At 35.8% G+C, this 15394-nt stretch overlaps 1 protein-coding gene across 2 annotated transcripts in view; it reads right to left on the bottom strand.

Moving 5' to 3' along the window:
- Positions 1 to 14590, bottom strand: part of LOC131962468 (matrix metalloproteinase-16-like) — a 111292-nt gene extending 96702 nt beyond the window's left edge. For both annotated transcript variants that reach the window (XM_059327475.1, XM_059327476.1), the window contains exon 1: positions 14123 to 14590. In XM_059327475.1, the coding sequence (XP_059183458.1) occupies positions 14123 to 14248 (126 nt within the window). In that variant the 5' untranslated portion in view covers positions 14249 to 14590. The remainder of the gene's footprint in view (positions 1 to 14122) is intronic.
- Positions 14591 to 15394: the final 804 nt, after the last annotated feature.

The following is a 15394-nucleotide window of genomic DNA, read 5'->3' as shown; positions in this document are numbered from 1 at the left end:
GTGTCAAACTCAAATACACAATGGGCCAAAATTTAAAACTTGAATAAAATCGCAGGCCAACATTGAACAAATAACCCTTTTAATATCTACCAAACATGTTTTGCTTTAACATTAAATATGGAACCAGCAACGCTTATAAGCATACAATATTTAACTAAATAGTGCAGACATGCAAAATCAAATTTCAAATAAAAAAACACATCAATGTCATTAATTTATTAAATAAAAAAAATAAAAATTGTATGCCTCTTTTCTATTTGCATTTAAATATCAAAATAAAGTTTTTCAACAGGTTAATACATTTAAAAATAAAATAACAATAATAAATCTAGCATTAGCGGTACATGCGGTATATAATACCGGCGGGTCAGCTTTTATAGTACAATAATAATATAATAATTTGATTACATTTGATTACACTGCGGGCCAAATTTGGCCCGCGGGCCAGAGTTTGACACCCCTGCTCTATATAAATCCTTTCATAATTCAGAAGATCCATCCGTCAAACCTGAGAATGGTAACTTCATACTTGAGGATAATGTTTCACATTAATTCAGCAGACATGGTGTTCAAATATGAGCCATATGCCACCCGGTACGAGTTCACCAACATCCAGTGACAAAGGTGTTGTGTCAGGACAGACATGCTGCTTTAAAACTGCCTGAAGGCTGCAAAACGTCAATAAGTCCCTCCGCTACTAGAGCTCCTGTCAGTACTTGCCTTAGAGCCCTCCTGGTTTTCAGTCTACTCATCTAATCAGTGAATGATTTACACCCACAGATGCTGAGTGAATACAATTAGCTCTCTGCGAGGGCAAAAAATCAGCAGTAGAAGTCCTTGCCCCGAGTCCTTTTTATATCACGAATAAAGGTCTACCAATTATTAAAAGTTAAGAAAGTTAAACAAGAAACTACATTTTGGAATCGTTCCATGCCCTGTTATTTATGGGAATTATTAAAAAACAATGTATGCCTTTGAAAGAATATGGAAACCATTTCTTGACTATACTCATATAAGTAAATATTTCTGCTATACTAACACGAGCATTTGTATAAAAAAAAACGGTATTTTTTTTAATGTGTTTTCTGTATTTATTTAGCTCCCATTGTATTTCACTCTGTACTGCATATTGTACCTGGAACTGATTATTTTGTTTGGGTCTTTGATTTTTGTATTGGTATTCCCAGCTTGTTGTTGTTGTTTTGTCGTTTTGTCTGGTCCTGTCTTCTGTATGTTTGCTTGTAAGAAAAGTGAATATGAAAATACAGTATATAAACAACAATAATAAAGAAATGGAATTGTTTTGACTTTGGCTTTAATATGTTACCAAAATAAAAGAAGAATTTTGAACTTTTTTTTGCCTCGATACATTTTTAAGTATTCAGCAAAGTAGATCAAGTGAGTGTGCCATGCATCTGATGTTTTTGATTGTATGATTTTTTTTGTTTGTTTTTGTTTTTTATGCACACTGTTCATTGCACCTTATTTGTTTCATAGCACCAACATTTTTTTTTTTTATACTGTATATTCATATTTATTCTGCACTGGAATTCTATTCTACTCCTTAATACATACTCCTTCTTTAGACACTTTATTTTTTATTGTATTTTTGTACTTATTGTATTTTATTGCTTGAAGTATGCCTAGGTTGTTCTTTTTTATTTAATTGTGTTGTTATTGTCTCTGTGTGTAATGCTGCTGCTACACTGTAATTTCCCAGCTTGGGATAAATAAAGTATATCTATCTATCTATCTATCTATCTATCTATCTATCTATCTATCTATCTATCTATCTATCTATCTATCTATCTATCTATCTATCTATTCATCTATCCATCCATCCATCTATTATCAGTCATGTGAGTTAAATGTTCGTTACGTCAGAACTTATCCGGCAAAAGCGTTTCCATCTCCGATTTAGCACATTAACTATTTTCAAACAACACAAAAACCACCTGAAGCAAGCGTAAAAACTTTCTATGGGCATTTTTGAAAGTTTTATTGCATTTTCATAGTGGACTGTTGACAATAGCAATATCACAACAACCAGTTGCTCCATTGACTCTGAATGAGAGGTACAGTCCAGTGTAGTTAGCTGCAAGGTTATTACAGTTAACGAAAACTAACGAGATAACAAAAACTAGAATTGAAAAAACATTTTCGTTAACTGAAATAAAAATAAAAAGAGTTTTTTAAAAAACGATAACTAACTGAAACTGTATTGTGTGGTTACAAAACTAACTAAAACTAACTGAAATTATAGTGAAAATGTCCTTAGTTTTCGTCTTTGTCAACTTTTTTCATAAGTAATTCTTTTGGTTGATATTAAATCTATTTCATCTATCTGGTTTTATGACTCTGAATCTATCTATCTATCTATCTATCTATCTATCTATCCATCCATCCATCCATCCATCCATCCATCCATCCATCCATCCATCCATCTATGTAGCTTCTGGTATGAAGTGGCTCTATGGGACCAGAGCAGCTGGGAGTGACCGCAGCTCTGGGCCCAGGTGACTTGTGGGAACATGATCCAGCCTCCAGGGAAAGCCTGCCACCTCTGACCACCCTGAATTATTCATCGGTTACACGCAGAACCACTGGCGAGTGTGCCAGGGTCGTCAAGGCAACCACAGCCTTCCTGCCCACACCAGCAACCACAAACCCACACGCATACACACATTATTTAACTGCTGCGCTTGAATTCATACTGTAAAAATTTACATTTGCAAAAAACCTCAGCATGACTTTTAATGATATCATATGAATCATCTGCACCTCATGACCCCGATGCAACGTGATTATTGCAGAGGTTGAACAGGACATTGCTTCATATTTAGCCCCGAGTGCTTATAAACACACATACACACACACACTCGAAAAATACTTAATGCACACCATGTTCACTATCTCTGTGGCCCCATTAGGACAAAATGTCACAAAAATGTCACCCAGAAATGTCACGGTCTGATCATACATACTGATCAGAACACTGACTCTTCTAGTGGATCATTTTGGGGCTGTTTCCAAGGCATTTTGATTACTGAAGATGTTGGAATTTGACAAAAAATCATGTCTGGATTATGCCATCTGACACCTGCTGATGTTTTATAAACTCATTCTGCAGAAAGATCTCAATCCTAAAAGACCTAACCTCCATATAGCAGTCTTTGGGTGAACTGTTATCACAGAGATTCTGGTATTAGGTTATGTTACTGCACATAGAAGGGCTGCTCGATTATATTAATATATATATATATATAATATATATATAATATATTAATATTGAGATCATGAGTATTTTAACACAATTACTCATGCTTTTATTGAACTTTTAAAAGTAAATCTTTTTTCAACAGATTTTCTCAAGCTTTAATAATAAAAATAAAAATGTTTAAACAAAAAAAAATGTTACATCTGTGATTAAAAAAGTATTACACATAAAAAAAATGTTTAATATTAAAAAATCCCTCTCCTATTAACTAACAGTGGATGTTTACACGCTGCCACTCCAATTGAGACCATTAGAAACTGGTTTTAGGCTTTTCAGCGAACGTCATGCCGCAAGAATCATCTCAACAACAAGCAAACGTTGTAGATTCGCAAACAAATGTTTTTTTTCAAACATATTTTGATTGCAGTATGGAAAGTTTTGCTGTCATATGTCAGTAAAATGGGCAAAGGAAGAGGAGCAGTGGATTTACAACCCAAGACAAATAAGAGCATCATTGTGAAACATAATGTGATACAAAAATTATTTTATCTTGATTATCCTGTTTTCATAATTTTTTGGAAGCCAAAATTATAATTGAAAATAAACTCTGATTATTTTCCCTAGCACACAGACCCGTATTGCAACAGGCTCACATAATCATGGAGTGTAAAGAAACACACACACACACACACACACACACAGAGTTTCCCCAAGCGTTTCTGTCAACAGCTTAATTGACAGCCTTACATGTGATGCCCCATTGGCATCATCTAATGCTGCAGTTGTCAGTCACATTAAAGATTTAACGGCTCAGTAAGCTGTGACCAAAGATACATCTCAGAGAGAGAAGCACTGTGTGTTGACATACAGAAAGAAAAACACAACAAAAACAAGTTGCTGCTGAGCAGAAATCATGCGTGTGTGTCTGCGTTGGTGTGTGTGTGATTATGAATCATTTAGGTCAGTGCAGGTGTTGTGTATTCTCCAGGATTGGGTGAACAGACTGACACAGACACCCCAGCGGCTCCGAAATCTGCTCTCTTACCAAAGCCAAATGACGTCAAGAGTATGTGTGTGTTTGTGCACACAAGTATAATAAATACAGTCAAGTAGCCCTGCAAGCACTCACACACACACAGAAAGCCCCAGTGTAAGTATTCAGATCCCTTACTCAAGTAAAAGTACTAATACCACACTGTGAAATTACTCCACTACAAGTAAAAGCCCTGCATTCAAAACTTACTTAAGTAAAAGTACAAAAGTATCAGCATCAAAATGTACTTAGAGTATCAAAAGTAAAAGTATTCGCAATGCATAATGGATTCACTCACATTGTCCAAATATATTATTGTATTATTATTTTTGATGCATCTATGTTAGCTTTGAATTTACTGTTGTCAACATAGGGCTTATTTTAACTACTTAATATACTTTTGTGTGGTTTAATTAGTACAAATTTTAAATCTATTATGTTTTATGTTAAATCTCGACCTGAAAAGTAACTAAAGTAACTAAAGCTAACAGCTAAATGTAGTGGAGTAAAAAGTACAATAGTTGCCTAAAAATGAAATGAAGTAGAAGTAAAAAAGTAACATAAAATGGAAATACTTAAGTAAAGTACAAGTTCCTCAAAACTGTACTTAAGTACAGTACTTGAGTAAATGTACTTGGAAACAACAGTGACATCTATTTTGTTAAAGATAAGGATGAAAACAAATGATTAGTGTTGTGATTGGATGTTACCATTACAGAATTACACAGATAAAAAAATTATTTTCATGTAAATGTAAGTCTAAAGTAGTAAATATAAGTACTGATAACCACCATGGCACAGGAAAGTAAGGGAACATTGAAACTATATTAAGAGACATTTTAGGTAAAAACAAGCCAAAGTATCATGCACGCTGTTTGACTGCCAAGGGATTTCTGGGAAATGCAAAAACACCATGCCAGTGAATGCTTATCACTAAAAATAGCAAATAAGATCTTTCTGATTGTTTAAACACTGTTTTGAGTTGCATTCTGCTATATTTAGGCCTAAGTTTATTCCAGTAAAGAAAGTCTTTCAGTTCTTTTCTTTGGTCAAAACAGTGACTGTGAGGGCATTGAGGCCAATGTAAAATGACTGGTAGGACACACATACAGCTACACTGTAAAAAAAATCTGTTTAATTTACGGTAAAATACCGGCAGCTGTGGTTGCCAGAACATCACCGTAAAAAATACAGTGAGCGTATGTAAATGTAAATATCAGCAAAAACTGTAATTTATACTGAATAATCCCATTACTTTTAGGATAATTGTGTCATCGTGGTATTTCTCCATTAACTTTACATGGAAAATTTATATTTTTACAGCAAAACTGTGTGTTTTCTACAATTTATGGCGGTAGAATTTAAAGTTTTACACTATTCTTTGATTTACAGTAATTAAAACTATCTACTATGGTGATGTACAATGTTTAATTTTACGACCTATTTCTGATGCAATTTGAAAGTTTTTTACTGTAATTTCCACAAACATTTTTTACAGTGTACAAATAATGCACAAATAAAGTTTGAGTGAGTAAAAAAAAAAAATCCATGGACGTGAGAGAAGCCACAACTGTTTACACACACTCATACACACACATTCACACCAGTTGCTTTCTATTATTCAGATGCCAGTCAGAGGCCAACATGCCGACTGGTAACATGAGCTGTGACAGGAATGAAGCTGCACCATTCCCCTCATAGTGACAACAGCTCTGAGGGGTTAGCATTGGACAGCTGGACTGGACTGTGTTGGCATTAGCATGGTGCTGAAAACAGCAACAGTAGTTACAATGTCAATGGTATGCAATGCAAGATTTTGCAGTAGGGCCGGGCAATATGGATGAAATCAACATCATATTATAGTCAGGCGGCTTAGCCAAATAAAGGGGACACACCGGACAAAAGCACCACATTTTTTCCACATACTCTCTATCAGTGGTGGAAAGTAACTAAGTACATTTACTCAAGTACTGTACTTAAGTACAGTTTTGAGGAACTTGTACTTTACTTAAGTATTTCCATTTTATGTTACTTTTTACTTCTACTTCATTTCATTTTTAGGCAACTATTGTACTTTTTACTCCACTACATTTAGCTGCCAGCTTTAGTTACTTTAGTTACTTTTCAGGTCGAGATTTAACATAAAACATAATAGATTTAAAATTTGTACGAATTAAACCACACAAAAGTATATTAAGTAGTTAAAATGAGCCCTATGTTGACAACAGTAAATTCAAAGCTAACATAAATGCATCAAAAATAATAATACAATAATATATTTGGACAATCTGAGTGAATCCATTATGCATTGCGAATACTTTTACTTTTGATACTTTAAGTACATTTTGATGCTGATACTTTTGTACTTTTACTTAAGTAAGTTTTAAATGCAGGGCTTTTACTTGTAGTGGAGTAATTTCACAGTGTGGTATTAGTACTTTTACTTGAGTAAGGGATCTGAATACTTCTTCCACCACTGCTCTCTATCATTATAGGTTTCAATTTTTAGTAGGAGCCACTTCATCAAGATTGCGGAGATGGCAGCCATATAAAGTCTATGAGAAATGCTATATCTTCCAAGCCACTTAGAAGGTCAATCTTGGTGTCAAAATATACATTTTCTGGGTCCAGGAATCATTTAAAGCTATTGAGAATATCACTAGATGATTATTTGATCAAATAGATATGTTCATTTTCACTCAGACTGGGCAACTCGCTTCAAGTGCTGCAGCAGGGTATCCTGAGTTGAAACTGTTTGGAATCAATGTTCACGGGAGAGTGTGGATTAGCTGCCATGTACACTGCTCAAAAAAATCAAGGGTACGCTTTCATCTCATGTCAGATCTTGATCAACACATTATTTACAGTGAGTCATCCAGTGATTTTCTCAATAGCTTTAAATGATTCTTTGACCCAGAAAATGTAGATTTTGACACCAAGATTGACCTTCTAAGTGGCTTGGAAGACGTATTGGTTCTCATAGACTTTATATGGCTGCCATCTCCTATCTGCAATCTTGATGAAGTGGCTCCTACCAAAAGTTGAAACCTTTGGTGATAGAGAGCATGTGGAAAAATGTTGGTGCTTTTGTCCGGCGTGTCCCCTTTCTTCTCAAATCTGGTCCTAAGCCGCCTGACTATTAATAAGAACAGTCTATATACAGGATATCATGATTACATGTGCCAATTGTACTGACAATTGACAACAATTTTTCGATCATTGAATAACTGTTTAAGTCATTTTTTCATGAAATAAGCCTAATATTTTTCTGGCTTCATGCTTCTTAGATGTAAGAATTTGAGGCCATTCTTTGGCAAGTTGGTCTTGTAATTTGTGATAATAAGCTGAGTAGTGTGGGATTTTTGCAGGGCTGCAACTTACGAATATTATTTTCTTCTGTGATTAATCTGTTGTTTGTAAAATGTCAGAAAATAGTGAAAAATATTGATTCCCAAAGCCCGAGCTGACATCCTCAAATGTTTTGTTTCTTCAGTGTTATTAGCGATTGATTGAGAAAATAATGGGCAGATTAATCAATGAAAATAAGCGTTAGTTGCAGCCCTACATTACATCTAACTCTTTACACATGTAAAACAGGTATAATCATATCATACTATGATTCCACCTTAAGTTGATATACACTACCGGTCAAAAGTTTTAGAACACCCCAATTTTTCCAGTTTTTTATTGAAATTCAAGCAGTTCAAGTCAAATGAACAGCTTGAAAGGGTACAAAGGTAAGTGGTGAACTGCCAGAGGTAAATATAAAAAGGTAAGCTTAACCAAAACTGAAAGATAATGTACATTTCAGAATTATACAAGTAGGCCTTTTTCAGGGAACAAGAAATGGGTTAACAACTTAACTCTATGGAGTCTTGGGCTATTTTGTCCATTTTTTTATTCTTTTCATGTCTTTGTAAGTCATTTTGTGTCTTTTTTTTGGTCATTTTGTTTCTTTTTTTAGTCATTTTGTGTCTTTTTTTGGTCATTTTGTGTCTTTTTTTAGTCCTTTAGTTCAACATAAAATGTGATTTTGAATCTTTTTTTATTTTCAAAACACTATCATGCTCAATAAAGAATTTTAAATGTTGCAAATGTGCATTAATGTCAGAGTACACTGAGACATTAAACTGCATCATTTTCAATTAAATTCTGGAAAAGTTGGTGTGTTCTAAAACTTTTGACCAGCAGTGTACATTAATGCTGGATAAGAATTACTGTGCAACATGTTCCCATTCCTATATTCGACATTTTGGCATCTTAACAGTTTGGAATAACAAGTCTTTTTTGGTTCATATATGGCTAAAAGTCAAGACCTGACTAATGTAGGATCACGACAGAAAATCAAATCAAGTTTTTTTGTTTTTTTCCACCAGGTCTGTCCACCAGATTTTATGGAAATCTGATGGCAGAATTTCGAGCTACCTCACCACTGTCATACAAACAGAGGGAACAGATCAAATCCTTTGTGGAGTTAATTATTACAACTGACAGTCAGCAGAGTCTAGCCAAACCAGCTTTTATTAATTCATTCCTCCATCTGAGACAGTATGTGTTAACAGATGGGAGTACACCGGAGCAACTTTGTTGTACAGCAGATTATCTCTGACTAAGCAACTTCTCTTTGTCTCTGGTGAGCATAGTGGCATGATTCAAACACTTAATGTGGCTCAGGGCGAGCGCTGCACCTGATGCCTCGCTGTGAAATACTGAATTGAAGCAATGCTCTTGAGGATTTGGCACTTGCATGTTGTTGTTGTTGTTGTTGTTGTGTTCCTGGGGAAAGCTACTGTGGTGAGAAAATTCATCCATGAGTCAAAATATCACAAATCCCAACAGAATGAAGAGAAGGTAGACTGCAGAGCACAGAAATAGATGTGAGTGATACAATGAGGATTTTATGTAACCAGACTTTTTTTTTGACACAGATGTATACTGATGTTTCACTGCAGTGTTTGCAATTTCTTAAAATTAATGCATTTACAGCTTTAGGGTAGCATCAATCCAATGCAAAAGCAGCACAGGGGTAGAAGTTTCAGCTTTAAATATGCTAAATATGATGCTGTATCTTTACCTGAAAGCATAAGAGTTCAGAAGAGCCCCAAACGAATTCAGAACCACCACTTTAGACAGAATGGGAGGATAGTTAAACACAGTTTCTGTGTGTTTGTGGCAGTGGGCAGAGACAACTCTTATGCAATATTAAGTGAAATTTCATCCTAACTGTGAGACAGTGTCAAACAGACAGGAAAAAGAGATTAAAAATCCATTATCTCTCTTTAAATTACTCTGTCTTATGTAAAAGCTAATGATAAAAATAACCCAACATAGCTCCACTGCATGCTCTGCCCACATACATTACTATGTGTGGTCTTGCAGAGACAGCATTAAAAAACAACTTCACTGGCGTTTTTCGTATTAAATCAATATGGATTGAAACAGAAAATAAAACGTACGTGGAGATAAATGGAGTTAACTCGTGGCTGTGGCATTGTTAATGACATTGTCTAATTTGCGGAGAAAATTACTTCTTGAGGAAAGACAATCGGATAAACAAAAGCTGGGGAGCTTTTGGAACTATTAAGCAAAGACAGGCAGATCTGTAGTGTGACTGCAGTAAGGTGTTAGAAGTTAGTATTAATTACTGTTTTATCGCCCAGTGACAGGCTGTACTTTCTGTTAAAGTAATCCAGAGCAAAGAAAATTGTGAGAAAGGAGAAAATTGGCAATACAGTAAACTGAACCATGAAGTCAAATCCAGGAAGTCAGCACTAAAGCTGCCATCCAGAACGTTTTCTAAAAGACCGCAGTCTGACCAGCAATTACAGGGAACCTCCTACCTCCAACCACACCTGTTATTGAGAGGAAATACTCTCTCTTCATCATCACCCTCTACAACCTGTGGTGTTAGCATACACAGTCATAGCAAGTCCAGTAAATGGCTCCAATGAAACCACCATCAACACCATCCATAGTCTTTACAAAACAAACTGTTTAAGACATAACAGACAAGCCACCCTGTGTCCTATCAAACTACATTCCCTGACAATGAAACTGCATTTTCAATTTCAACATAGGGGTGTGCCATATCGTATCATTCAAGATAATATCTGTATTTTTCTTTTATGGTTAAAAAAAATGCATATCATGATATTGGCAACGTTCCTACTTCTTGATGTAGTGGCGTAAGGTTAACATTAGCTAACAATTAAAGTTGTTTTAATCACAAAAAGCTCCTTACTCTCTGTCGCTAAACAAATGCAGCTTTCAAAATAAGAGCACAGTGTGTTAACAGAATCCACCACAGAACTTACAAGAAGACTGTCAAAATAAGATGCCTTAAATAAAACGTACAAGAACCTTTATTCTCCTTTACAAAATTTCATTAAAATATGCCCCCGAAACCCCTAAATGGTTATTTTTATTATTTGCTCATACTCAAGAGTCAAGAGTAAACTTTTTGTATTTGGCAACTGTTGAGATTTGCACCTCACACTACATTTTAGATTTTTATTTATTTATACAGACTAAAAACTAAAAACTTTGATTAGAAACTTATTTGTGATACGTCAAAACTAAAGGTAATCTGGGATAAAATAAGTTTCCCTTCGAATAGTCATAACAATGCAGTTTCATTGTTTGGAAACTTATTTTTTAGAAGACCATGTTGTTTAAAGCTGAACATGGCAACACTGTTTACAAACACTTACTGTAAGACACATCTGAAGCTATAGCTTTGCCCTGTTTCAAATAACTCATATTGATAGATAATTAACCTCATTTTAACTCCTGGTATACCTGGATTTGATCCTTTTTGCACCCAGATCTAGAACAACATGACTGTTTCATGTTTCTCAACCCATACAGTCCATGGTGTGGCAAAGTCACACGTGGCACATTTGACAGAGTTGGCAGTTCAGCGTGTTATGCATTCATGTAAAAATAATTTGGACAGATGTGTCCAGTCACATGATGGGTATCAACTCATATGAAGTGCTCTATTGGCATCGGTATCACTTTAAAGGTGCTGGAACTGGTACAGGTGTAATTTGTTTAAATGATCCCCAGCCCTACTAAGTCATCTCCACTGACATTATACTGGACATCCACTGTTACCTGATCTCCCTCAGAGATACTGTTGGCAACTTGATGCTCAAACCTTTAAGTTTGCAAAAGGGAACCTCTAAAATGTCTGTGCTACGCCCTTCAGCAGGCTTAAGAGTTCTCTCACATCAGGGCCCCCCAAGACAATGATGATTAAGGGTCATAAAAGGCTTGCATTACAATGAGGAGCCAACTTTATACTGACTTCACATACTACAGTGGTCACAAAGATAAAACTGCTATAACCACAATTATTCTATTGGCAGGACACATGACAGGCACAATAAGAGGCTCCCATTAACATTTAAAAACGTATCTTATACTGCTTTTACTCTTATCATATATAAATGCATTCATTGTTAATTATTTTTCCTATGAATACTTAAAACATACACTACCGGTCAAAAATTTTAGAACACCCCAATTTTTCCAGTTTTTTATTGAAATTAAAGCAGTTCAAGTCAAATGAACAGCTTGAAAGGGTACAAAGGTAAGTGGTGAACTGCCAGAGGTAAATAAAAAAAGGTAAGCTTAACCAAAACTGAAAAATAATGTACATTTCAGAATTATACAAGTAGGCCTTTTTCAGGGAACAAGAAACGGGTTAACAACTTAACTCTATGGAGTCTTGGGCTATTTTGTCCATTTTTGAATTCTTTTCATGTCTTTTTAAGTCATTTTGTGTCTTTTTTGGTCATTTTGTGTCTTTTTTAAGTCATTTTGTGCCTTTTGGTGTCTTTTTTTTGTCATTTTGACATTTTTTTAGTCCTTTAGTCCAACATAAAATGTGATTTTGAATCTTTTTTTTAACTTTCAAAACACTATCATGCTCAATAAATAATTTTAAATGTTGCAAATATGCATTAATTTCAGAGTACACTGAGACATTAAACTGCATCATTTTCAATTAAATTCTGGAAACGTTGGTGTGTTCTAAAACTTTTGACCAGTAGTGTAGTTTTCCAGGATTCTACACAAAATGTGCACAAAACCAAAAGACAAGTCACTGCCACACAATGACTTTTCTGGTGCAAGTCGCCAATATAAAAAAGGAAAAAGGTTGATGCCTTGACTACAGTGCATTCAGAAGAAAGACAAAGAAAAGCTTGGGAAAGAAAGGGCAACATTCAAGAGCCGGAGGAGGATAATAACATGCAAGTCAAGGCAAAAAAAACATGGGGGAAGAAGGGGATGTGAAGCCAAGTTAGGAACTTGAAAAAATGATACAACATGAAGATGATAATAACACCAGCTGAACCACTAGTGGCTCATATATACATTGCTTATTATGTCTTGCAACAAAGGACAAGGTAAGATCTTATTGAAAAGCATGGGTTTTGCCCGGAGTTTTACTTTGCCCAGTTTAAGATGTATCAACTGATTACAAAGAACAAACCATTTTTACATCTCTCTAACTTTCTTCCTCTTGTCTGTCATGTGAGCTTGGACATTTTAAGTGAATAACCTGTAGCATCTGGACTGAATCGGCCTCTCCGAGGGGAACAGTGTGGCATGCCAAGCTTGCAAATCATGTGGACATGTGGATGTAGGACTTGAATGACTGTCAGTAGACATGCCAGGATGTTCCTGTGTGGTGTCTGTGTGTGTGTGTGTGTGTGTGTGTGTGTGTGTGTGTGTGTGCAGCTAAGTGTGAGAGACAGCGAGGGGGTTGCGGTGTAACACTTTATGATAGCCGTATGCATTCAACTTTGGCTAAACAGAGTAGATTTGTTCTGGAAATCAAATAGACAGATGTGCCCTTAAAACCCAAACTTATCCCTTTAACCATGAAAGGAGCACTTGTGCTAGTTTTGCAGATTCTTGAAAGAAAGAAAGACAAAAAGAATAAACATTGATTCTTTTTAAAGGCTGATTGAGTGTTAAAGTGTATTGGCATAACACTTGCAGCCTGAAGGCTTTTAACAATCCATTAAGTCAGGATATCACATCAGAATAAAAGCGCCCTTTGAAAAGAAACCTCTCTTTCTCAGTTAAAATCTCCTCTAGCTGCCCACATTGTTGCCTGTGAACCCATAAGGTCTCTTTCTGCAGGAAAAAAAGCCTCGGAGCATGTGTTGCTTTTGTTATAATGGTTTGAGTGATATTATCTGAATGCTCTCAAGTGGAGGTCCTCATGTCCCATTTTAAAATGTTCAAGTCACGGACCCCTAACAACACAAAGATCTGTCCATGGAGACACTGAATATTTGCACCACTGACTTCTTTTCAAGAAGATTTTTTTTAAGCAGCTGACTTTGTAGTGAGTGAATTACATGGGTATGTAAAGTTTATATAGGGAGAAAGTAGTATCACAGTTAACTACATTTAAACTAGTTATGTGGCCTATAGTCTATACTGGGGTATACTAATTTGTATTGAATTATAATATATTGAAATGAAACTTCTTATTTTGCTTGGCAACAAGGTTTTATCCCACTTTTAGAACACGAAACCCAAACATGGGAATAAAATTGGTTATTATGCTCTTACATATACATATATATATATATATATATATATATATATATGTTAGAAGTAAAATTGAGAAGTGGAGAAGAGGACAGGATGGAAGTAAACGCAGCTGGGCTCCTCACAAAGACCCTGTTGTTACTGAAACATCAACACAGACTAAACATGCGCAACAATGTGCCCTTAAATGCATTATTCTGTTAAAATAAAACATTGAGAAAGGGGAAGAAAGGACATTTCTTGTCCCTTTTTTTTTTTAAATGTTGTCATGCATGTCAACAAATAGCTTATGGTCTTACCTCCACACTGAACGGCTGCTCCTCTCCGTTCACGGCACATAAAATCCACAGCAACAACTGCAAGCATAACGTCCCCATACAGCAGCTATTAACACATTTCCTATTGCGGAGCGCCAATAAAACCATAGTGAACCCCGCTGTTGTCGCTTATTGTCTCTGTTCAGTTTTATTTACAGTCGGTGCAAACAAAGGGACAGCGGGGATAAATCCTACACGTTTAGCAGCAACATTGCTGATGTCTCGGCGTCTCGTGCTGCTGGAAGCGGAGGAGAGGAGAGGGGAAACGGGGAGAAAGCGAGGTGGTTTTCTCCGTGGTTTCTGGAGGAGGTTTCCCCGGGGAAAGTCTCACTGTTAACGCCTGTCAGCAGCCTCCCGGTCCCGCAGTCCCCGGGTCAGTCCTCCGGTGCACCGGCCGTTGTTCCGAGCGGACGCGTCCAGCTGGTTTTCTGCAGCGCGCGGCATAGCTGCCCGTTTTCTATCGTGTTTCCCACCGAATGCGCATGCGCGTACTGGCACGAGCGCCCCCATCCCGCTCCTCAGCCAAACACCTATAAAAACAATCAGGATGGGTTTTTGTTTGAAATGTTCTTTACCAGCTCCCTGTTTCCTCCGTCGGTGCATTTTATCTAATTTTTTTCCAGTGGTGGAAGAAGTATTATGATCCTTTACTTAAGTAAAAGTACTAATAAAACACTGTGAAATTACTCCACTACAAGTAAAAGTCCTGCAATCAAAACTTACTGAAGTAAAAGTACAAAAGTATCAGCACCAAAATGTACTTAAAGTATCAAAAGTAAAAGTACTCGTTTTGCAGAGTGGACCCACTCAGATTGTTTTATGTGTTCTAAATATATTATAAGATTATTTGTATTGATGCATTTATATAAGTAGCATTTTACTGTTGTCCAGATAGGACTAATTTTAACTACTTAATACACTGTTATGTTTTATAAATGTGTAATCATATTAAATATTTTTTCATGTTGAATCTGAAAAGTAACTAAAGCTGTCAGCTAAATGTAGTGGAGTAAAAAGTACAATATTTGCCTCAAAATGTAGTGGAGTAGAAGTATAAAGTTACATAAAATGGAAATACTCAAGTAAAGTACAAGTAACTCAAAATTGTACTTAAGTACAGTACTTGAGTAAATGTACTTAGTTACTTCCCACCACTGTTTTATTCATACATATAAACATTAAATTAACAACCCAAATTGGGAGTTCCCAAACCCTAACGAAAGAATAAATTATCTAAAATCCCCACTTTGTATA

Source organism: Centropristis striata, chromosome 23, assembly GCF_030273125.1.
Source record: "Centropristis striata isolate RG_2023a ecotype Rhode Island chromosome 23, C.striata_1.0, whole genome shotgun sequence".
NCBI classification, from domain to species: domain Eukaryota; kingdom Metazoa; phylum Chordata; class Actinopteri; order Perciformes; family Serranidae; genus Centropristis; species Centropristis striata.
Note: the sequence above shows the minus strand (reverse complement) of the source record. Positions and strands in the feature narration are given on the sequence as shown.